Raw genomic sequence first — 26294 nt, forward strand, 5'->3', positions numbered from 1 at the left:
ATTGTATCTTGCAATGTGAATGATTATTGTAGGGAGCAAATAAATTCACAGATTTTTAACTGGTTGACATATGCATGTAAGGCATGTGTGCTGTTTGAAATGCTCTTATGCCATTCTATTGTGATTTTCCCACCTATTTTCTGTACCAATTCAAGCTTCAGTTAGTCTGTGCATAGCAAAAAATGTGGTTCTGCTACTACTAGAGTAAGTGAAAAAACAATAGGACAGTTGCATGAGTGTCTGTCTGGAATATCTAGAGAAAGATATCCATAATACTTATTAATATATGGTATTCCAAAGTACACTAAGAATCTGGGTATCTCACTCCTGCTGAAGTCAGCAGTTCAGTTTTTGGAAAAATCTCACCTATGCTTTTATGGACCCTTGCTGGGAGACTGTATAAATTCATGGAAGAGAAAACTATTAACTATTATGGCTGACACAGTCTTCGGCTTAAAGGGATTCAGAGCTGCAAATTGTTGGAGGCTGGGAGAGTATCTGGGGAATGGATATGCTTGCTCTGTTTTCATACTTCCCTGAGAATCCACTTGTGACCACTGTCAGAGTCAAGATTTGGGGCTAAGTAGCCCTTATACAGCCATACTTTCATGACCTTGAAGAAAGATGCTCAGATGCCCACTCAGAATTCAAGCTGAAGATTGGTGGAGAAGTGGTCTGCAAAGTATATTTGGTGCCTTTTGTTTGTTTTTGAACAGACACCAGGCTGTCGAAGTCTGCGATGCCTCCTGGTCTCTGACTTCAAATCTTGGGACTTAACTGCCACCTCAAACTCTCATGACACTTGCAGTCCTCTTCCCTTTTAGAGGAAAGGTAACATCACCTTCCTGTTAGTGTTGCCTTTTTTCCTCTTTTAACAGTCTCCCTTTTACATAAAATAATACAGGACTGTGCAGGGATCCCATCCTCTTGTATAACTACAGAACTCTAAATAGTATCTAAATCACTAGGTTAAATTACTAGTCAAATTAATTTTAGAATTATCTTTATTACTGCAACTCTCAATTAACCACCAGGACCGGCAATATGATATGAGTTTACCTAGCAGCAATCCTAAAGATAACAAAGGTCAGACTGAAGACTAAAAAAGGGGTAAGCGTGGGGATAAAGAAGAAAAGAGCTGAAAGTACAAGGACAGAACAAGACACACACAAACAAGCAACAAATATTCTCTCAATAAGCCATTATAATTGGCCATAGCTACACAACCATTTCAAAACTCTCCATTAACTATCTGTTGTAGAAGAAAAAAAAGCTATTTAATGCGCTTGGGCAGCCTACTGTTTTAATGTTAGAGTGTTTGAATCTTACTGCCTCCAGTTGTGTCACAGTATTTTGTCATGGTTTGTTTTCCTTGCAGAATATATCTTGGTTAATTCACTAAAACGTGTAAGGGGAAGTCAAAATCTTTTCAAAAGGTGACAAATCCGGAAAATCCAACTTTCTAGTCTGTGTTGCATAAAGCAATATTCAGACACTGGTTGCAGGATTTTGCATTGATTGCTATTGGAAAATTACAGTTTCAAAGGCCAAGATAAAATGATGCAAAATGCTGGCTGTTCCTTTAAATTAAAAATTTTTTGGTCAACTTTCAGAAGTCCTGTAATAAGTATTAGATAAACTTGGCAATTATCTGAAAATCAGGAACAGTGGTGAGCAGATTCTTTCCTGGTTGAATGAATCACATTCACTATATGAAACCTGAAGCATATATACCACATCGTGTTTCTTTACTGAAGTAAGGAATTCAGAGTAGAGAGTATATGTTTGTAAACAGGTCAAAATAAAAACAACTGTAATACTGTCAAAGACAATTTTAGAAACATGGCATTGCCAGCATGGTATTGTTTCTGATCATCTTTGAACATAGTATAGCTTCCTAACAATGTTTTTTCCTTTCTGCTACCCATTCTCATTTTCACCACTCCAATCACCTTTTGTAATGCCACCAGCTTTGTTCTAGGGCAACGCTACAAATATTACTGAAACTGGAATAAACTGTGAGCAATTGAATTGGTCTTAGTATAACACCTAAAGTCTACCGAGGGGGTTCTTAAGCAAGTAGTATTTGCTGCTGCTGTTACTGTACACATGCAATTGCAGGTGTGGTATTTTTTTCAGCCTGAAGAGGGCCAGAAGCTCTGACAGATACACAGAAGATGCATTTACAGCATTTTGACAGGCTTTTAAAATTTCGTCTAACTGATATGATGTTTAACAGGAAAAGGGCAAGAACCCAAAGACTTAAGAAAGAAAATTATTACCTATAAAGCAATACTGCTGCAGGTTTTTTCCTAGTATGGGCAGTGCTCTGTCAGCAATATATCCTAAATAGTTTAAATGTTCACTGTACCTGTGAACAGTCTGTAGTGCTCTTATTCAGTTTATTAATATATCTGTGTATCTGCCGTGGCGATGTTTCAGGTGATTCTCAAATCTTAAGTAAAATAAAGCATGATAATTGTATCCCTTGGTTAAATTAAAGCCATGATATCCATTCCTAAGACTTGCAATAATCAGATATGCAAGCTGTTGGTTTGTATGTCCTATTGATTTAATATGCTTCTAATCAGTACATAAAGCTATAGGCCTGCAGTGTTAATTTTTCATATGCTTACAAAGTACCCTTTGATTTTCTGTCACGCGTTAATTACAGCGTTTTGCCATTAAATAGGAAGCTTTGTGTAAACTAATTACTAGGTAATCATTGTCTACCGCAAGCGTGCTGTTTGTACCTTTTATTTTATTCTAAAAATGCACAGATCTCGCAGTCTGGAACCACTATACCTTCCAGCCATTAGCTCTCACTAATTCATAGCATTATTGTGTTAAGATTGTAGGAGTTGTAATTGTTGTGGTATCAGTGCTGTTAATTACCGGAGTAAACAGTTGAAATGGTGCCAAGGTCTATTGTACAAGGCAGAGGAAAGGAGGTTTAAATGTTACTTCCACCATCTGGGGACTGGAGTAGAGGCAAATGCTAGAAAACAGCAGTGAGGCAATATCAGAACTTCAGCTCCAGGGTTTTAGGCCATATGGATCCAGAATATTTTGAATCAATTGAATTTAAGTGCCAGTTTGTAGCAATAACAGTGTGGAAGGAGAGGATAAAGCAAGAGCACTAAAGAAATCTGAAATCCGTTAATGTTATCGCATCCAATAAAATGCCTGCTTGGATTATTTTTAAAATGTTTATTTTGCTAAAATCCAAAAAGTAACACATAGGCAACTCGAAGAATAAAATAAGTTTAACTGTGTGTTGTTTGTGAAACGCGATGCAGGTTTTGTGTGACAATTCCTTTAGCATTACAGCTCAGCAATTTAGATAAAATTCCTGGGAAGTTACTGTGGATTATCTATATGATGTCTTTTTTCCTTTTGAAATCACATTTTTTTTAATTCATTAGAATCCTTTTTTTAGAGATGCAAGCCAGAAAGGAGGGCAAGTGAACAAAAGTGGACAAAATTTATAGAGATTGAAATAGAGAAAAATAACAAAATTAGGAAAATATTATTAATGTAAGGGCATCTGAATTGTTTGTGCATTTGCAGAGATCTCATTAAAATACAGAAAAGATGCATTCAAATATTGCTCATCTCATTTTGTATGAGAATTAACATCTCAGTGCCCTGAACTTTCAAATGCTGCATTGAAATAAACGTGATTATTTTTTTTAAATACAGATTTTTTAAGATTATGACAATTATGTTACGTTTTCTTTGCTCTGAAGGTAGATGTGGGGAACCTTGAAAAATGAAGGCTGCAACCTCACAAAAGACATGCTTTTATGCATAAAATAGCAATGCACATGGAGTATTTTTTTGGATTAAAAAAGCAAACTATTTAATAAAATCATCCTAATCTCAAATTACATGCTGTGCATAAACACGCAGAATTATTTGACAAGCTCGTAGAGCTTTCAAGATCCTTTTTTCTCTCTCATTTTTGGTAGCACAGGCTGTAGTGATTTTATATTTGATTTCCCCGCATATATTGTTTTCCAAGATGACATCTACAAAAAGGGATCGCGCAGCATATTGCTCTTGCCAGTTTAGGAGTGTTCAGAGGAAATAGAAAGGATCTCTCTTTCTAAACAATCCTGGTTTATTTATTTTTTATTGGTCTGTTAGCAGATGTTGAAGTAGTTCAGGGCACAATGTAAACATGTGTTTTTCAATGGAAATAGCAAGGTATACAATGAAACAAGCAATTGGGAGGGGTTTTGTGGACTAGGCCAGTGGGGTTTTTTTGCTTTTTTGTCCGTCTGTGTATGTGGTTGAATTTAGAATTAAAAGAAGTGCTTGATCTTTATATATTGAAATCCTCAGCGTGCAGAGTGACAGCATGAGCGAGAAGAGAAAACCATGGCCCCATGTGGTGTGAAAAAAGGAACAGCAGTTTAAGTGCTGGAAAGTTGAAAGAGAACTAACCTTCTTGTTCTTGTAGTCAAGGAAAGTGGCTGTTTTGTGCTTTTGTATTGAAGCACAGCATATGTGCCTCAGTTTGACAAAAAGCCTCTTGAGTCAAAGCAACACTAGTCCTGTGTGCTGATCCAAAGCGAAGGCCATGATAATGAGGGACAGGCTCTCAGGAAGCAGTGAGTAGATAATACTACATAAGTGGAGAATTCTGTGCACCGTTTTCACCATTCTACTTAATGCAAGTCGCAGCCACGGTGAATCGCTTGCCATACAGCTGAAATGGGCCATTAGCTATCAGGGAAAATTGTCTTTGGTACTTTCAGCAGATGGAGCAAATATTTTACAAAGCAATTTTACATACGAAAAACATTTGTGTTACTTGGTAATGATGGCTGTTTTACATGATGTTACCTTCTATCAGAACATACTTTTCCAGCTCGTGGAAAGCAAAATTGGCACTTTTTAATTTTAAAATTTGCAGTTAACAATTAAAAGCCTGGGCTTTAAATCAGGTTGCAAACTTTAAGTAGATAGAGCATTCAGTGTATCACTTCCAAAAACATTTCCATTTTCATAAACCTCTCAAATTGTTTTTTTCGATGCAGTAGATTGTGATTCTGGCCAGCATGTACCTGTCTGAATTAGAAAAAATGCCAAATCAGTTTAATTTGCAGAATAGGAAATAATGAAAGTTATTTGGACAGTCAGACAGCAGTTACTGGCCTTTTCCAATATAACCGTGTTTGCTGATGTCGCTGAGAATATAAGAACAAGCTGGGCTGGACCAATTCATGTCAAGGCAGCTGGAATAAGTTATCATAGCTCCACTGATCACAATATAAAGGATATACTGTACAAATGGTATGAATTGTCATAGTGCCATTGAAGTGGCATAAATTGCTGTAGCTTCATTGACTTCAGCAGAGATGTGGCAGTTTGTATTGCTGAGGATCTGTCTGCTGATTTTATCCTTCTCTGGCCCAGTCAGCTTTAGTTATTTAGAGATACTTTCTTCACTCTATTTGCTTGCAAGGTCTAAATAATTTCCTTTCAGTCTGCTTTTTAGCTATAAAGCTGTAGGTCTTTCTCATGCATTCTGTTCTGCAGCCTCTTTCTGTCCCCAGGTGTTTCTTCCTATTTCTAAGTCTATTTCTTCTTTTCTTCTTTCTACTTATTTACTTTATTACTCAACAGGCTTTTCTTTGCTGACTGATCTGTCTCGAGTAGATTTCCTACTGGTGCCTTCAACACATGTCATGTTTGGTCCTAGTTTCTTGTTGCAACTGCCATTCTAAGAAAGCCTTTCAAAATTCAGCTTGCAGAAGGATAAGAAATTACGTTTAGGGGGAAAAAGGTGTAAATTTTTTCAGGCTTAGTCATTGTTATAAAAAGGTGCAAACCGGATTTGGATAGAGTTAAAGAGTTCTGCATGATGTAAGCAGTATTTGGGCTGCTCCTTTTTTACTGGTACTAAGAAATATCAGCTGAAAGATTTGAACAAATGCTCCATGTTTCCATTGAGCCTATGATTCTGAATTGGTTTGGGCCACATCAAGAAATAAGACATTGGTAAGCTCTGCTGGAGATACCGTCCAATTTAAATGAAATTAGCCTACTGAGCACTGATCCTTTTAAAAGGTTTGACTTCATGAGTGAATGTTGGATCCAGCCTTGAATTTGCCTACTAAAACTCCCTATAATCAGGATTATTGCCTTTTTAGAGCTTACGGTTGCAAAAAAACTTCAAGTAGAATTCCAGGTGCTGATCCTTAAAAAGCGGTTGTCCGACTCCCTTCTGTGAACACCTTGATTATCTACGCATTACTTGTTAAAAGCACTGTTACGTTGGGTTTGATCTCACAAGAGCATTTTTCAGATTTTCTTGAATTAGTTATTTCTTTAAAAGCCTCTCTCTTCTTTCTGTAAGGCAACTGGTTTTGATGCCTGTATCGTTCACAGTCAGCGAGTTCTGAGGGTGCTTTGAACTGCAAGATGCTCCTGAGCTGGGCACTGTGCATCCACATTGCCCTAACAGATGTTCTGAGTTCATCCTGTGTTCAGGTCCCCTTCAAATGCTATTTGACCTCATTTAAGCAAGCAACACTGGGTCTGTTGAGGAAGTACCACAACAGTCTTGCCTGTCTAATGTCCATCATATGGACAGAGAGTAGTAGCAGATGATGTTACTATATGTATGGATAATGTAAGTGGAGACTCTGTGTCTTACCAGCAGCCTCCATTTGTAAGGCAGGTAAGCGTGCCCTTCAAGATACTTCAAAGTCTGGAAGCTCTGCTTGGTTTTGCACCCACTTTAGGGAGCTTTCTTTCACACCCATGTGTGATCCTCGAAAACAACTTTGTTTAAAAGGAGATACTACTGCCCCCAGCACTGTTCCATGGAGACGACATGGCTGCCCTCAAGTCCCTTGGAATTGTTGCAGTGGAAAATTGTGTCCCAGTTGACATGTCCATAGTTTAAGTTTTACTTATACAAGCTTGGTCACAGCACTCTCAAATGCTTCTACATATCCAGCAGGGATTATTGTTTTTTTCCTCAGTAATTTATCAAAAGCTTTCAGGCAGTCACTACATACCTCTTCTTTTGTTTGTTTTGATATTTCTGTTTAAATTGCACAATACCCAAAGTCATTAGATCTCAGGGATGAGACTCAGTGTGACAGAGGTATCGCTGAACGCACTGATGGGTGCAAACTGATTTGTAGGTCAGCAACTCCGTGACATTCATCATGGCTCACATTTTCTCTCCAAAGCTGCATTTATTTTCACTGTGCAACAAACCACTTCTTGGCTTAGCAATATTTCAGTGCAAATACAAATCAAGACAAGGCCAACTGATATTTGCTCACTGCTTTGTTATTTTAGTCAGCTAAGATATCTAAAACCTAAATTCCTCCTTACAGATTTTAAGGAAACAAGCAGTATAAGACCTGAATCTGGGTAAATTCTGAACTTGGATCTCATGTTTTATGTGGTCCTTTGTTTTTGCCGTAAAGTTAAGGTTGTGCTGCTTAGTATATTGATATACTGATAAAGTTAAGGTTGTGCTGCTCAGTATATTGATATACTGACCCAAACCATTTTTTTAGCATTTTTTTCTGAGATGTTTAAAGTCAACATCATACTTTTCTCCTTAGTGTACAATAGGAGCCCACATAGCCCAGATCAGCATCATCATCTAAGCACCTCAATATTTTTAAAGTATTTTTTCTCAATTCCATGTGAGGTAGGGACAGCAATTGTCCGCCTTTCATGGCTGGACAGCTGAGTCACAGATAGAAAGTCATTTTCCCAAAGTCTCACAGGCAGACTGCAGTCAGGAACAAGATACATCTAGGTTTCCTATACACAAAGTTGATACCTTAGTCATTGGCCCATCCTCCTTCTCCTCATTCTGGTAGATAAATGACAGTAAGCTGATTCTGAATTCATATTTTTGGTTACGTCACATCATGCGCTTCATGACAAAGCCCATCTCTTCAAACTCACTGGTCTGGAAAAACAGATTATTATTTTTTCCTATTCTTAGATGTTAGCCATAAGGTTTTATCATGTTCCTCCAGAGCTCAAGATAATATGATTATGGCTTAGGATATTGCCAAGATCAGAAGACGGTTGGTCATCTTCTGAAGCATGGGATGCTGAAGAGAGAGGATGTAAAACAGAAGCAAAGAGACCCAGGGGAAGCAGGCGAATGCTTATGAAGCAGCAAGAAAAGCAGCCTGAAGCAATAGAGTCAGGGTCCTTGCACTTTATATGCTGGTGTACTTCTGGGATATTTTTGAACAGTAAAAGCAATGCAGTTAGTTTCTGTATTTAATGGGGTTGTTTTGTGTGTGTGATAATACAGTAAAGAATTTGAAATTAGGAAGAAACTAGTTTATCTCCTATAGTATGACTCATCAAATTCTACCAAAGATAGAGGCACAAATACACTCATGAATTGATGTTACAGATTGGAGAGTGTAAAAGGATATCTCCTGCTTTAGAAACACTTTTGGTTGGTTATTCCTCTTGGTTTTGGTTTGTTTTAAATAACTAAAGGGTGTTCAGTTTGATATAACAGCTTAAACATAGAATCAGTAAAACTATTTCTGGCATATGTGACTATTTCAGTACACTCAGTTTCAAAATATAAACAATGTAGAATTTATTGACTGCTGGTATTGATCCCTAAGCAGTTACCAAGTGCTTAGCATTTTCAGTTGCCAGATCAAATTATTGATATAAATTATAATGAAATAGATGCTATAATGAAGGGGGGATTGTCTTTCAGAGAAGGACAGTTTTCAATAGGAGGGAAGAGTACTAAGTAGAAAAATTAAAAAAGGCTTCCTGACTGTGGATAAACAGTAACCACATTTTTTTTTTTTTTTTTTTTTTTTTTGCCTGTTGGAGGCCTGGTTTTTAATCACCCCACAAGCAGTTTTCATTTCTGTAGTAAAATTGCTTGTGGTTCTATTTAATTTGTTTCTGCAGGAGCCAGCTTTGGTGAAGATCTCCCAGGAGCTGCCGGGCCTTTTAGCACAGCACGTACAGCCAGTCAATGAGAAACGATTCCCTACATGGGAAAAATTCCTCCAAACATTTCTTAGTCAAGGTAAATAAGACTGCAAAGTCGCTGTTAAGTGTTATAAGGAGTAATTATACCACATTGTATGCCATATTCTTGTTAATCTTGGGCCCATTTAAATATTTATCTCCTTTTATTTCTCCATTATGATTCAAATGTTCATGTATGAATGAATTATAGGCAACTATTCTATCATTCATATGTCCTATCCACGCTTTTAACCTGTATTAATCCTGGATTACCTTTCTCACGTGATTCTGAATCAATAAGCACCAACTCCTCAATCCTGGGTTACTGTACCAGAGACCGTCACATTTGGCAAAGGGCTTTAGGGAATGTTAGCATCGAGTTTGCTCGTAGGTAAATGTGAGAATATTTCATCTTTGTTAGGTGTTGGTCAGCAAACATCTGCAAGACTTGCTTTTCCCTCCCATAGGACCAGAAAGGGAGCTATATGTAAACTTTGGATGCTATATACATACATTGCATGAAGTCAAATGTACTCATAACCTTTAATAGCTTGGAGAAGAGCTGAGCTTTCTTCCCAGTTTTTGCCTTCCAGGCAGGTGGTGTTGCCCCTGAGGATCCATAATGTAATGCCGTATTTTCCCTTACAGTACGTTGGCACAGACTCCCTCGTTAGACCATTGCCGTGCTCTTTCTTGCCCTCCAACCAAAGGAAGATGAACAAGTTCCAATCTGATAGTTGGATAGTTTTGTTCATGTGGTGCCGAGTCCTCAAGCAGGGCTTCCTGAATTAAACCCAGTCATGGCACCTTTGGATCAAAGCTGGCCAGTACCCAACTGGCCTAGAGCTCAGAAGTGAGCCCATGTTTGCCTGTAAGAGGCAGTGCAGATAAAACCCTTGTCTAATTACTGCAAATCAGTGTATCCATACGTGGGCTTTGCACAGATGTGTTAACATCCTAAATTTGTATGCCAAATTTTGGACGGAAAAGGAGTTTGTGGTTGGGTAGTAAATTTCTGTGGTGATTCTGCCCTGCCATCATTTTGTATTATATAAACTGGATATATAAATTTCATACATTTCTTTATCTGTGGAAGAGACAAGGATGATTCGAAGCTTTAAAAGTATTTTTTTGAAAGATAATGCTAGTTAACATATATAAACCCCATTTTTATGACATATTAGTTTATCCTAACTAACTGAGTTATGGCATTATATGCATTAAAAAGGCAAATCCAGAATGCCAAGCAGTTTTCTTTGTGATTTTCCTATGGAAAACCATGCTAGAAGTTGTCATCTACAAGCCTTCCCATCTACACACAAAGTTCCTCATGTGGATGAATACCAAAATGCAGACTACTTATCTCAGACCATCATATAGATGGGAATCTCCAAGATAAGTTCACAGCAGGAGATGCCACTCCCCTGAGGTCCCAACATTGCATTTCACCACTATTCTGGGCCTGGCATTTAACTGGGCTGTAGGACAGCACAGGATTCATTCATATTACCCAAGAACATATTTCTCCTGTCAGATATGTGATATATCCAATTTGGAACTGCTTGCAAAGCATCTGTAGCTGAGAAGCCACTGGTTGAACTGTACAGTGCTATAGCAGATGAGATAGATACCCTTCTCTTCTAAGAGATTCATGGGTTCTAGCTATACTGCTCACATTACATTTATTTACTTGCTGTATCTCCATAGCAGTCCTGCCTGCAATGTCTGAGCACAATAGGAGCTGGATGGTTTCATTCTGTGCACTCTGAAGAGCATCACATGTGAATTTGATTACTAGCTTAACAGCTAATTCATTTCTTACTAGGTGGTGTGATAGAAGCCTTCCCGCTCTCAGAAAATGTCACAAACCTTACGGTGGATATGCTGATAGAGCCAACAGGCAAGATAAAAATAGTGTCATCTGGAGATCAGCTCCATGCTGACGGTCCTTTGCGATCATCTGGCACTACCATTCCACAATGTTCTGTTGATCCAGCAATTCTTAATTCACTCTGCCTAAAAATTGGAGAAACCTGTAAATCTAAAGGAGTGCTTGGTTACTTCTCTGTTGATTTTGTGACTTTCATCCATCCACAAACGATGGAGCAGCAGGTGAGTGGGGCAGACATGTTACTTCACATTGTCTCCCTGAGATCAAGAAATGTCTGCTTTCCTACTTGATTCTGGAAGATATCAGGATAAGGCTTTGCCCTTTTGAACAAACTCTATTTCTAAGCTGTGAGGCATGTGGAGGGAGGTAAAGCACGTGGTTATTCTAACAATAGCATAAAATTTAGACCTGATCTGCCAGGTGGACCTGAGGAACCTTTTTCATGAGCCTTAAGAGTAACAAACCAACAAAGCCTGTAGGGCTGCTTTCAAAGCTGAGTGATAAGAAAATAATATTTTAATTCCTTCTAATGACTTTTTTCCCCCTAATTCCTTCTAATGATTCCCCCCCCCCCCCCCCCTAAAATAAGTGCATTCTGCATTAAGCTGGTAATTACAGGTGATGGTCTTATGGCTAAGATGTTTAGATGATTTTAGTTTCAAAATGTTCTGAATCTCTTGTATTTTCCTCTGTAAAAATAATTACAGGGATTATTGTACTCTTTTGAGTAAACCAGTGTCTGTAAGAATGCAGTTCTGAGGTTTGAGGAAGAGGGGATATTGACAATTTCTTGTAGCAAATAGGGTGGTAGTGATGAACAATTTGGTTTACATTGTAATGGCTAATTTAAGTAAAGAGAGGTAATGGAAAGCAGTCCAGTTATGTCTCAAGAAGTTGCAGCCGTGGGTCAGGAGATACTTTCTCTTAGCTGGTACAGAACAGCTGACTGTTCTGACTGACAGTAGGATATTAGTTCATTGTGAATGAAAACATGCTCATTCAAACCACTTTTGCTCTTCATTTGGCTTTTAGAATGTCTGAGAGAAGAAAGATAGATTGTGATCTCACACTGAATACAAAATTATTCCCCAATATCAACACACAGACTGAGGTCAATGTGTGTCATGTGACAGTGCAGATGATTAAAGATAATTGTTGCATGGATTGAAATGAACCTGCATTGCTTCCCAGGTGTAGGGGCCTGGGAGCAATGACTGCAGTGCGTTTACGTCATCTCACTTGAGGGGCAGTAACTTCTTAAAATGTGCTCATGTGATAGCTTAAGCTGTTTAGCATTAATGTTCCTGTGGAATTCCTTCTGTAGGTCCTTGTCCTAATAAGTCTTCCACATGGGCTGCACAGGCTTCTGAGTGTTTTTATCAAGCCCTTTTGGTGTATCAAAGCTCTGAGGTTTCCTGCATGCATGGTATCAAGAGTAGTGCAGGAAGCAGAGCAGTGCAAGACACCATTCCATGTCCCCTCCCAACAGCCTGAGGCCACACACCACTTTCTGCTGCAGCGCAAATGTGTACACAGTTAGTAGTATGTTTGCTTTAGAGTATTTAAAAATACTTTAACAGAAGATCAGCAGATCCAGGTACTGGGTGACACATTATGAAATTCAGCTTTATGATAGTGTCTGACAGTTTATCATACTTCCTCTAGTCCTGAAAACTTCATACGATGGGCACGTTAACTGCAGGCACAGGTTGCACTAATGTGGAAGAGATGGGTGGCCTTTTAGGGAGTCTAGACTGAAGAATACAGCATTTTAAAGAATGATATTCCAAGGTTAACACCTTGAATTACCTAGAAAGGAAAATGCTGCTAGGAAGTCAGTGCAGTTTTGGAGTGCTGGAGTGCTGTGTGACTTACATCAGGCATAACTGAGCAGAATGGAAGGGACTAAATAAATGTTTTCTCATGGAATCCTGCCCAGGAGAGTAATTTGTGTAAATGAGTAATGGGATCTTTTTAAAAGGTAAAATCCAAATCCCTCAAGTGACCCTAGTCTTCCCTGTTTACAAAGCTATCAGCAAAACCTCATAGTCAGCTGTATCAGAACTTTTGACAACATAAAAAGTAATATAATAAATCAAGACAGCAGAAGGGTATTGACTCCAGAATCTGGTGCTGCTGCCTACGATGGATGGCAGGGAAGCAGAGGAGGGGTGGCCACTGTCCCTTATAATCTATAACTGAACTTTCAGACCTTATAAGGTGATGGAAGATACTGTCCCAACACACACTGCTTTCAGTGCCAAGGAACAAATAGGTAAAAGAATGGATTTAAAGAAACATTTTAATCCCTGGCATGAATATTGATGATCAGCCTCAATCATAGTTTGTAACAAAATATTGATCTTGCATGTTTCTATGCTAGAGTAATCTGGCATTTGTTTTATTCATAAAGTCAAGATTTCTTTGTCACAACATAATCTATTAAATTCTTTCACCAGTCAGATGCTGTGAAAACCAAATGAAGGGCATTATTGAATAGTGTATTCTGTTTAAAAATAAAAACACTTCTCAAGCTTAGAAACAGTGAAGCCAGGTTTCTCATAGATTTGTGCCTTGAAGTTAAGTTCCCACATGTTTTCCAGCTGAACTTACCCTGCAGCTTTTCCCATTGTAAGGTCACTAGTAAGGTCTCTTTCCTCTGTCCACTTACTTATTTTAGGAATCTTATGGGAGTTTAATATATTTGACAATTTTACCTTCTTACAAATCTGGTTGATATTGGCCAATAGCATTGAATATTATAATAGCCAGGTGTAAAAACCTAAAACATAATGCCAGGCTAAAATAAAACAAAATGAAGTAAAACTTGGGTGAAGAGACTGAGTGCTCAGTGTTCTGGTAGTGGCCTTGTGTTTGAAGACTAAAGAAAATATAATTTTTAAAGAACATAAAATCCTTATTGTTAGTGATGAATAGTATTGTTGAGCATACTGGGTACAACTGTACAAATTCAAAATTAGCATATGAATACAGATACTATTTCAAGATCTGAGCACCAAGTCTCAATTGTTTCTTGTATTTCCAATGCATGTCCTTGGTTTTTTTGCTCTTTTCTTTTCTTCTACGATCTTCAGTTAGGACCCTCACTGTTTAAGAAGTGTTTAACTTCTTCCCTTCCTTAAAAGGGAACATATCTGTATTTGATGGGATAGGCTGTGTAGTAAGGGCAGAATTTCAGAAAATGGTATGACTGTATGCACTCATATACATTTGGGTGTGTTTCTCCTAGGCATCTGAAAATCACAGCTTCTATGGTGTGAGAAAAGGCTTTAAACACAGGGCTTGTATTTAAAACCAGAGAGTTAGCATATGGTATCTATTGGCAAAAGCTGGCTCTTTGGCAATGCTGTGACAATTATATTCCATTTTAAGCTCAGAGAAAGCTTAAAATTAGGCTTTTGGTAACTGATACCACTGTAGGGTGACTGTGGTAAACCAGAGAATCAGAATATGTTAGCTTTGAAATAGAGATCACAGTTACATTTGACTCCCAAAAAGTATTTACACAGGCATTGCAATTAGAACTGTGGATAAGACATATTGGACAACTTCCATGTAAAGTTGCTTTAAAAAGATTAAGGGATGATATTCTCACCCTCTGAAGTCAATGGGAGTTTTGCCAATTGCTTCACTCAAGCCAGGAGTTCACCAAAACACAGAAATGCTTCCTAGATTACTAAGGTTGTGATATTTCCTGGCATGAACAAGGACGTATTAAATCAGTCAGTGTTTCTTGTGGCCTCTTATTATGTGTGTCTGTTCTGTCTTGGTTTTCTTCCCTTGTTTCCAATTGATTCTACCTTAATATTTCCTGTGTTTGTCAGCATGTACCACAACTTTAACATTATTTAAGCACAGGTTTTTAAATTTAACTAGACGTAGAGGCAATTAATGATGCCATCTGTCTTGGGAGAGAGAGATTACACAAAAGATTGTGTTCCTGAAAGCACTATTTTTTTGGCAAACAAGAAATCCTATTAGACTCTTAGAACATTTGCTCACTAATTTCAGAAGTGCCCACTTTAATGCAGTAGCTGAAAGGCTCAGATACATTTCCTGAAAGTACGGTACACTTAGGCATTCTTTCGAAGTTATATTTTACAAAAAATACCAACCAATACATGATATTTTCAGTAAAACTAAAAATTCAATATATCGTTGAACATCTGTTACCAATACAGTCTGAGTATTTAAATACTTAAAAATCCCTGAAACGTTCATAAAGTTACATGCTACATAAATACAAGTCTTTAAGAAATGTGAAGGGCCAAATAAGTGAAAACATATTTCTGCCTTTGCAGACTGAGCAGCTGTATGCTGCAATCCATGTCTTCACACCTACTTCCCCTGTGCACTCATGCGAATGGGACTTCAGAGCAGAGGAAAGAAATGCATGTACTTTGAGTTTCAGGCTCTTCATCTGAAAGCCTTTAAAAATCTATATGTCATAAGCATAAAATTAATTTTTATATGAACAACAGGGTATTGCTTATATTTTTTTAAGATTGCTACTGTTAGTATTTTCCTTCAACATGCTGTTGTCATATTGCTGTGTTCCTTTGGAGCACTAGTGGCAAAGGAAGTCTGCATGATGGATAAGGAACAACGTGTCTGCGTCAAACACGCAAGTCAATGGGAAGCCACAGCAGATGTAGAAATGAGAAAGTAATCTCTGTTTGGGTCACTGTAGAGGTTTGTGCCCTTCACAGACACAGTGATATCTTTACTCTCTTGCAGTTCTTGCAGTCTACACTGACCAAAAGGTCACAAGAGGCATGCTGTCCTTAGGCCTGGAGTAACTGGGTGATGCTCTAACCTTTCAGATATAAGATACACTGCCTCGTGTTTCCACTAGGCTTTCCACATGCTTCTGCTCGGTATCCAAGTCTCTCACAGCTCCCTTTCCCTTGTCCTCACAGGAAGGCTTTTTAGTCTGTCACTGTGCGTGCAGTCCTAGCTGGCCTGTTTGCCACTGCTTCTACATACAGCAAGTAATTCAGAGACACCTACAGATTGTATTGTCCTCCATCTACATGTAACTCTTCCTTAAATTATGCTAGAACTGGAGGAGGTTGCAGTTTGTGACTAACAGCATTGAGGGTAGTGCCTGTAGGAGGATCTAACTCCTGCCTGATAGTCTTCACACCTGTCTGTCCTGCAGTCTGCTGCACGTTGTACTTCATTTCTTGCATTTCATTGTTTATTTTGTGTATAACTCTGATCGGAGTCACAGTGTTGGGTTAGATGAGGAAGGTGGCAAGGCAGAGCCTACCACTGACTGCATCACTCTCTGCACTGCCCAGCCCAGAGCGCAGCATGGGGCTGTGCACAGTGAAGGTACCCATGGGATTATGCATCAGCTGCTGCAAGCTGCCTGGCTGTGAGCACCCCGGCAGGGTTCTGAGGGGCAGAGAAAGCTGGAGACTTGACACAATTCTCTGTTTGCCTCAGGAATCTATTTCTATCTTGGTTATAAGCATCTGTGATTTGTTCCCAAGGGAAAGCGAGATGGAGACACGCTGTTTTCAATGTCTTGTGGGAAAAAATGGAGCAGAAGAATTAGGTCCATAACTTGGACTGAATCTCTTCTGATTCCCACTCTGTTTTTCAAGACTGACCTTTAAGAGCAAAGCCTTGACCCTTCGAAGTTAAGTCTTGCACAGTATTGACTGAATGCTGCTCAGATCCCAACTTGTCAAGGAGCTGCACCTGAGTAAGTCCATTTAATTGACTGGGACTGTTTGAATGCATAAAGTTACTTACATCCATAGATCTGTGGACAGATAATTTGGAGAATCGGGGTCATAAGTCACCATTTTCATCAGTCTGATAGCTTACACAGCCCCATGGCTTTTGTAGCAGTAGTGAGAAAATGCTGGATTAAATTGTTCAGTTTGGGCAGAGAGTAAAAGATGAGGCAGAACATAACGAAGGGAGAATTATATTGCTGGGAAGGTTTAGGTGGGTACTCTCCTTCCATTGCAGCCCAGTGGCTTAAAAAGACCCCGAGGAGGATGGCTTCAGGGCGGTCAGCCAGCATTGGCCATGCAGGCAGGTCTGGGGGTAGGAAGAGCAGAGTACAGATCCGGTGTTACAATTTAGTAAATGCTTTGAGGGATGCTTTCTGGGATGCGTTCTTCTGTATTCACATATGCGTCTTAAGATTTTCCAATCTTATATTTAGCAGCATAGAGGTTAGCGCCAGTTCTAGGGCCCTAAAATTCAAGTTTTCAGGCCCGCACCAGATCATCCCAGCAGCTGCCACAAGATGGCAGCCGGATAAGATCCTGCGATGGCTGCTGAAATAATCAATTCTACTGCAAATTTTAAAAGTCATAAAAGAAACTCTCTTTTCAACACCCAACTTGCATTATTATTACACTAATTGACATTTTTACAGTATCATTCAACCACTTCTTTAAAAATAGCAGGTGTGCTCTTTACAATAACGCAGACATCAATACTAGATGCAAATGAAACAGCTGAACTGGAGAAAGAAAAGCTATAATTTAGTAACTCTTTAAGAATTTATGTTTCTTTCCCTTCTCAAGTTTACATTTTAAAGCTGAAGCATTTTTATCGCAGTTGTAAAGAATTACACTATAATTCTGACTTTATTCACTTGAGATGTCTTTACCATGAAGCAGAGGCTCTTAAGCTGTGCACACTGAAGGAGAGTGTCTCCTGGCAGCACTTGGCAGCCTGTGTAAAAGGGAGCAATTCCAGACTTCATCGTATTTCCTTGGACAAACAGCCAGTAAGCCTTGTAGGATGTATTTCTAACTATTTTTTTTCCAGTGGTGGGATTCTGGAAAATCCTAATCTGTCCTTTGCTTAGCTTAACCTTAAGACTATCTAAAATCTTAATGACTGCCTCTACTTTTTTTTTAAATCATAACTCATAATAAAACCCAGATCTGACTATCTCTGAACTTTCATTCGTTGTTTGAAAACTAAATATCAGTTCTAGACTTGACAAGTGAGCTCTGTTCCAGTTTAATTTCTGAACGCACGAGTGTCCTGAAAGTCCTCAGGTGAAACCTCCTTATGTTACGCTAATTTGCCATGCAATCCTATCAGGATGTGACACCTACAATGGTAAATACCTATGATTGCATATGTGCCCTTATTGTATATACTCAGAAAATGAGGATAGACTCAAGTAATAGATATTTATTCATCTGTACGATTGTATCATTCTTTATCTTTACTTAAACTTGACCTTTGCACAGGCCTTCTTCTAACAGCTCCTGATTTAGTGGAGGAGATGATAATTCATCTGGTTATTAACTGCCTGACCTCCATAGACATTGCTTTGTAGACTATGGAAATATGTTCATAAAATAATAAACCCCCCCCCCCCCCCCAAAAAAAAAAAACCAACCAAACAAAAAAACCCAAAACACCACAGCTCAGATTTTCAAGGCATTCTAGAAGCTTTTGACACCCATTTTATAATGCTTCAAAGGAAAACCTATTGCAATCCAACAGAAGTTACTACAGACCTGAACCTAAATGAACTTTCTAGCCTGCCAACAGAAGAACAGCCCAAACTAATAAGTAGGTCTGATGTTTTGGTTTTTTTGCCTGTACTTGAAGCTTTGTAGAGCTGTTAGACTGTTTTGAAGATTATGTGCCACAAAGGTGGAGTTGAGTTGATGTTTCTAAGAAACGTTTTCATTTGGTTTGGCTGTTCTTTTTTGTTTGGTTTTTTTTTTTTTTTGATAGACTGCAGGAACAGGTACTATTCTCTGTCCTGAGACAAAGTGAAAAGCCTTTAATTGATTTCAGTAGGCTCACATTTCTACATGTAGGGTTTTTTCAGTTAAACTTGGCCACAGATAGAAATGTCACATCCTGCTTGTTTTACTGGGAGGATACTTCTCCCTTTGACATAGGAACCTTGCTGGAAAGTGGTGTTCCTCGCTCCACTGTAAGACTAGGCATTGCTGGAAACTATATCAAGATCTGTTCTTTACTGCTTTTATCTGATGTTGTGTGCTTTTTCTTTAGAGCTCATGTAGTGCCACTCTTACCTTCCCCCCCCCCAACTTCTGCATCAGTTTCAACTGCTTCTATATTTCACAGCTTTCAAAGGCATTAATAGTGGGAGCCTGCCTGAGCTCCTTCTCCTAGTTACAGGTGGCGATGTCAAGAATAATGAGTGCCATTTTATTTGCCATATACAATCTAGTTCTACAAAGTATGCAGGGAACCAAAGAATATGTGGGCAAAGCCTTCGATCCAGTCCCAGCGATGGTGGGCAGCAGTGCTGGAGGTCTGTAAATGGCACTCCTTCCTCCACCCACAGAGCCATCTGTGGAATCAGCACTCCTGTGAAAGTCTCCATCACCCTTCACAGAGACTATTCTTTCAGTTGAAGAGTCGTGTCTCCATTGGGGCGATTGGTGCCACCTTTGTTAACGCTGCTTTCTTCTCCACCATACCCTCTTTTCTGTGCCTATGTCTTTGCTCACACACTGCATGATGCCTCATCAAGGCAGGCCAGTAGCATCAGGACTGCAGAACTGGAAGGAGCAGCCAAGCTGAGACCTTCCTGTGCTCTGACATTTTAATAGGGCAAGCAAGAAGCAGAAGAGAGAGCAATAGGTATGTCTAAATTATATTGCCTGAATTGGTCACATACATGTGGCGCTTAGCTCTTCTTGCTCTAACATTACATGTTTTTCTCAGTTCATGTTCTTCTCCGTATCTGCTGCTGACAGCAGCCCTAGCCATACTGATTTAGCTTAGTGCTCTGCATGCCAAAGAGCACTTTCAAAGCAGTGGAAATATGTGATCTTAACACGAGCCTGGTAACATCTTCACAGAAAATAAGAACTCATCAACTATAAACTCCACCTAATTAGAATTCTTTAGACACAGATATAAAGGATTCCAGTGCTCTTTTCTTTGTTTATTACAATTAATTTTAGGTCATTATGCTCAAGGGACACCTGCTAACTTCAATATGGTCAACATGTGCTTAGTATGATATAATGAGCTACTCCTTTCCATTTGGGAATATATATTGATGTATTATTGGTGAAAGGTGCCAGACTGATAGAGCCAGCACACAGATGTCCACTGCCTACTTCCAGGATAAGAGCATTATAAGCAGCAGCATAGTTGTTGTCTTCACAGGGCTCCACCAGCCAGACTCAGGCCTGCCGAACTTCCATCCTTGCTCAAAACTACCAAAAAATGTTGCCTATTGCCTGATTGCTACAATTTTGCAAAGAGCACTTGTGACCTTCAGGAACTGGAATGGGACTTAGAAATTGTTCCATCAAAGAATTCAGTCAAGTAGTTACTAATGATCTGGCCTGCATTTGAACTAATAATATGGGAAAAAATTATCCATCAAAATAAAGTTAGACCCATTGCCCAGGCCCTGTGTCTTTCCCATTTCTGTAGCAGTACAAAGGGGATTTAAAGGGCACTTCTGGATTTCTATGGCAAAAGGGAATCCCCTGCTCAGATAAAGCTGGAATCTTATGCCATCTGATCCTTCTTCCTTTCTTCTGACATTAGGGATGTTCTGGAACACATCCAGGGCAGAAGGGGACATGGCCACAATATAGTGTTCTCTGACAGTCCTGAGCCAGGAAAAGAATCCTTGGGGGTGATCCCAGCTGGCACACAGTAATGACCATTTGGCTGCTTTAGCTGGCAGTAGGGGTGGTTCAGCCTCAGGCTCAGGCCCAGAATGAAAGGAGGTGGACAGGTGGCTTCCAGCCATGTTTGCCTTCCTCCCCCTTGTGCTCACGGAGACCTACACCCTATAGTTAAAAGAGCAAAAAATACGATGACTTCACGTATGTAGAATGTAACTGTGACTGAAGCTTAAGTAGGTGGTTAGAGCTCTTCTTCCATACAGTGTTAAAGAGTGACAGGCAGGGGAGGTGATGGACACCTTCCTTCATTATGTGGTAGGGACATTGGTCCACCTTGTTGATCTGAGCCCTTAATTTTGTAGGCAATGGTATGAGGGTAGTCGGCCTGAGATGATGAAACCATGTCCAAAGCAACTGGTTGATGCACAGACTAAGCAGAACTAGCAGTTGGTCAGTCTCATGATTTCCAGTATGAAACTTGCCCTCCTAAAAGCTTTTTCTCCTCTTCCCCATGTTATAGCTCATTCCTTGGGCAGAGAGGAGGCTGCAGACAGCCCCTGGGGCAGGGATCCAGGAGTGCTTCTGTGTCTTCCCAGAGCAGCAACTGGGAACGTGCCAGCAGGATGTTAGAGCCAGGTTGGCATGCTGAGTTTTTGTTCAGATTATTTGAGATGTATCACACAAGTAATTAATGGGTCTCTTCTCTATATCTGAAATTAAAACAATGTCACTTGCACGTACTTTAATTTTAGTTACTGATAACATGGGATTTGTTGAGTAAGTCTTGCAAAACGTATGTGCTATCCCACGCTTGGTACAGTTTGTCTGAATCTCTACAAGGGTGTAATGAATTTGTCTTGTGCTAATGGCTGTTTATGTTTGCCAGGCTGCATTTTTTAATGCTTTACCTGCTGTTAAATGCTCAACCCATTGTCTACATATTGCCAGAACATAGCTGTTGTACTTACCCAGATGCACTACGGCTGCAGGGACGTCTTTGCTTAACTTGTGGTTTTTCCGTCTCAGCCATTTTATGGTCCACCTTCAGACAAACTTGCCTCCTGCCCCTCTGTCTGCGCATCAACAAAGCTTCCCGATGGTGCTGTTGTAGACTTTGAGGTTAGAGCAATGCAGATGTAATATCAGGGTCTGGATTAAGAGAAACCAGTTCACTTTGAGCTAGCGAACAGTCTTTGGATATCAAAGATTTTCAGCAGTCCCTGGTCCCCTCATGTAGCCCTGCCATCTCTTTCTGGGGGCAAAGCTTTAACTGAGAATCTAAACTCCAACTCAAACAAGGTTCAAGACACATTGGCTGTTATTGATTTGTTGATAATATTTATGGAAATTAATGTAATGCTTCTACAGTACGTATAGTTTATAATTATTATTCAGCTCATTGAAAATGTTAGCACATACTGGAAAAGTACAAATCGATATGAAAGTTCCTTCCTGTCTTGCAGAAGTGATGATAAAGAATAAATTATTGAAGAAAATTAAGCATTATAATTGGGGAACATTCCCCTATTACTAAGTAAAGCCAGCCATTAGCATCCGATTTGCATTTTATACCATGCAGCAGGAAATATTTAAGTTGACAAATAGGATATTTAATAGAGCAACAGATACTTGGCAGTTAGATATTAACAACTGTTACTGATGTGATTTATTCACCATTATAAAAAGGGCATTACTATGTGCATATGATTCAGAAATTAACTCCAGTTTACCAAGAGGCCTTGACTGCCTGACCTCTTAATATCCTTATAATGACGCCATTTACCATTCAAAGGCTTATTCAAGTCATTCACTGCTAGATTTGTTTTAAAGGGGTCCACTGTAGGGCAGATATTTGTGTATGTTAACATTTCTCATTGGTGTAGTAGGCACAAGCATTTTTTAAGTGGGAAAAACTCATGGGTAAAGCCATGCTCAGTTTATTGGGGGCAGAGGAGCCTCGCAGAAGCAATCCACAGTACTTCCTTCTGCTACACCCTTGGCGTGGACTAGCCTCACAAATCCTGCTTGACTTGTACATGCTTTAATGCTTTGAAATCATCTTGAGGTTTATATGAGGCTTTTATCATTGCCTGAAAGTAAGTCCTGCACATGGGTGGGGTGGGCTTCCCTTCTGCCTGCCTGTGGGACACATCCCACTGGTAGCCCTACGATCTTATGGTCTGATTTCTTGTGTAGTTCTGCAAGTATAAATCTGCATTAGCACTACAAAACAGCAGTGAGTGGAAGCAGAACCATACTGCAAGTCATATGGTTTCCTGCATGCTGAAGTATCTAGTCTGATAAGCCATGTGTTGCAAAGGGAACAGGCTTTGCTCTACCCCTGTGATGACCGATACATATCCCTACACACAGATTTCACACTTCCCTGCTCCTTTTACTCAGTTTACCTTTGCCGTCTGGAAATTCCCTTCTTCTATCACAAAATACCTATTTGTAACTCAAGGCTGATTTTATTTAACATTAATTATTCTTCAGCTGAAAAATCCAGGTGTGATATTTAGTATTTGGATAATTACCTATTTAATGTGATACAGGCTTTAGAGCTATTGAGCTCATCTCTCTGCTTTTTCCAATTGTTGCTAAAATCTTGGTAGTACAGGTCACTGTTTTCTTCTTAGCCTTTCAATTTTCTTGCAAAAGTTACTTTTGAAATTCCCATTTGGAAGTGGTTTATCGCTGCAAATGAGGCACCGGCACAAGAAAACCGTAAGCAAGCATACCAACATGCATGAAAATAAAGGCATAGATGTTCCTTTACGCAATTGCTAAGTTTCACCCTTCTTGTTCTCTTTTTTTTTTTTTTTTTTTTTTTTTAATTTTAATGCACCTGTTTGTGTTTTGATTAGGTATGGGCAACAGACCTTGACCTTTGCTATAGTGACCAGCTGGCCTTGACTCAGCTTATGTTGTACGTGACAGATGGAAATCTGGATTGTCGCTCTAGTCACTTTGAAGTATCTCTTGGTTCAAAGATAACGAAAAGCCAACGTATTCAGCATGAGGAGACAAAAACTGTAAGCAGTGATTTGTTTACAAATAAAATTATTAATGTAAACTACCAAAAAGTTAAAATCTGCCCTAGATCACTGTTCTAGAGGAGCTGAAACTGCTCCTTTCAGATTTTAAACTGCTACTTTTAGATTTTACAAGGTTAATAAAGTAAACGGGATACCATCACGTTAGAAATTAAAGGAAAGGTTCTGGATGCTTATGGGTGCCTGATTATTCATCCTGTGTACTCAGCAATATTGATTTGTGGTAGTAACTAACTTTTGTGGTAGTAACTAACTTCTAAATATTTCAGGTAGTTTTAAAGTTGTAAAAAAATGTGGTAGTTTATATGTTGCAAGAAAAAGGAAGGAGGTGAAAGCACTTCCCTGACTACAGGAGTAACTTAAAAGCAGTCAAGAAGAAACCTGAGCCTTCAGCTGATGAGCTCTGATTTGGGAACTGAAGTTAGAGCACTGAAGTTCTACCCCAGCTTTGTACTTCCATGCACAAAACTGAGGGTAAAGCAATCAGGGCTACATCTGCAGAAGGATCTGGACACCTAAATCCCTCCCAGCTCTCACTTAAGTTAAACCCAAATGTTGGTTCTCAGAACCTTCGTTCAGTTCTGCATCCATCTAACTGTTCAGTATTAATATTCAGTATTAATAAATTATAGATACAGTCATTTGAACAGAAAGAAAACTCTTAGCACCCTAACCAAGGTGAGTTCCCTAAGCAGGAATATACAGTCATACTGCCTCCTCCTTGCTCTCTCTGGCCGAGTTACAAAGCCCAAGGGGGAGGAGTACCTGTTTGCAACACCAAGCAGGATAGCTGAGCCCTGAAGACCCTGGCTCAATCTTTCTGTTTTCTATTGCCAGGTCAGATTCATCCACACTCGGTGTGACGTGCTGGGAATTCAGGTGTGCTTGCCTCTCCATGGGTGTTGCACACAAAGCTGAGGTGCTCAGGATTCTAGGTTTGGGTACTGAAATGATACGTGCTGTGGCATTTGCTTCTTTTAGATCTCACCTTTAATCTCTCTGAAAACTCTGAAGATTGTGTCCATAACAGTGCCTCACAGGGATGTGATTTTAAATAAGATGATATTTGTGTATTGCTTTGAAATCCATATAAACAACACACTGTCACAGAAGCATGGTTAACATATTACTTGTTTATTATGCTGATTTGTTGTATTAGAACACTCTTGCTGCAGGATTTACTATGGTTCTGAACATTGACACTGTCCCTTTAAAAAGGGAAGAAAGGCCTTTAGAAAAGTCAGAGTAAGAAATGTATGTATATGTATACATATAGATATAAACCAGATGCTGTTTTACACATTTTGACAGAAGATTCACAGCTCCCTTTTTTTCAAACACAGAGGAGGAATGTAGCACCATTCCAAAAATGTCATGGAGCTATAATTTAGAGGTTAATGAGCTCTTGATCTATTGTTCTTGTCAAACAACCACTTTTAGTTGGAGAGAAGTAAATTAGATATGATTAGTCCCAGTAGTACAAGTTTTAGAAATGAAAAGTAATCAAGTAGCAACTTTTTTTTAATTAAAATTCTGTCAGAATTAACATAAATTGTCACTATATCCTTTATTTTACTTCTTTCTGTATTTCTGAGGGGTTTATCTCCTTAAGACTTAACTACAAAAATGCACTCTCTCAGGAAAATATCTTTAGAAAGAGAAACAAACAAACCAAGAGACAAATGCTTTTACAGCACATGATCTGTAATGAATGATTAAGTAAAACACTTTCTGTAAAATTATGATGTTAATAATGATTCTGTCCCTTTTAATTTATTATATATTCTCAATCCTGGTAGGTTTGATTTTGATAAAATGAAGCAGCAACTGAGTTTGTGTGATGATTTTATTTTTAGAAATCCTTCTTTGAAAGAACAAATTTCCTAGATACTGCTGCTACTGTAATTATGTACAAAACCAATCACTCATTATAGTTAGGATACATTATCTTCTAGACAGATGAGGCTAAATAAGCAACACATTAATAATTCATACTGCAGTTCATTATGCATGTGTATGCATGCTTTGTAGCTGAAATAAGCACCTCATCAACCTGATGCCAACCCTTAAACAATAGTTCTGTGTTATTGCAGCCACATTCAAGTTTACGCTTGTTAAACTGCTACTTGGATTATTTTATCAAGCATTCATTTATTTGTGGTCCCCCACTGCAGAGAACAGATTTTGGAAGCTCCTTTTTTAAGTTAATGACTTGAGCAATGGGTGTTATTAATTCTCAGAATATTATAAACATGATTAATTTTCAGGCAGAGATGTATTATATAAGGATTTCAACTATGTCAACTTAAATGAGTCAATGTCAAAACAAATATCATTTTAGAAAAAGTACTGTAAATTATGTGCTTCAGTGTGCAGTATCCCCACTCTGAATGAACAGTCCAGTATTAAAAATAACATCACAGGAAAGCCTTGGTATAGGAGAACATCTCTATTCAGTTCTACTCAATGCAACATCTCTATTCTTTTGTCCAAAGCACTAATAAGAGTTTAAACTCAAATGCAGTACGGATTTTTATCCATAGAATGAACTCCACCTGTATCAGTTGTATAGCTCCTTGGAGTCACTGTGCCTAGTCTACTCAAAGACTTGCTAGAAAAATTATGCACACTAATGCTATAGCAGAATGCTCAGCCTTGGAGAAACCCAATTTCAAAAACTACTGATTATCCACTTTGGAATTTCTACTA

The 26294-nt window shown here is 38.9% G+C and overlaps 1 protein-coding gene across 1 annotated transcript in view; it reads left to right on the plus strand.

Moving 5' to 3' along the window:
• The window catches only part of IQCH (IQ motif containing H), a 72911-nt gene that overhangs the window by 39537 nt on the left and 7080 nt on the right, over positions 1-26294 (plus strand). The window contains exons 15-17 of the mRNA XM_049812921.1: positions 8938-9058; positions 10826-11112; positions 23397-23564. Of these exons, the coding sequence (XP_049668878.1) occupies positions 8938-9058; positions 10826-11112; positions 23397-23564 (576 nt within the window). The remainder of the gene's footprint in view (positions 1-8937; positions 9059-10825; positions 11113-23396; positions 23565-26294) is intronic.

This window comes from Accipiter gentilis, chromosome 10 (genome assembly GCF_929443795.1).
Source record: "Accipiter gentilis chromosome 10, bAccGen1.1, whole genome shotgun sequence".
NCBI lineage: Eukaryota > Metazoa > Chordata > Aves > Accipitriformes > Accipitridae > Astur > Astur gentilis.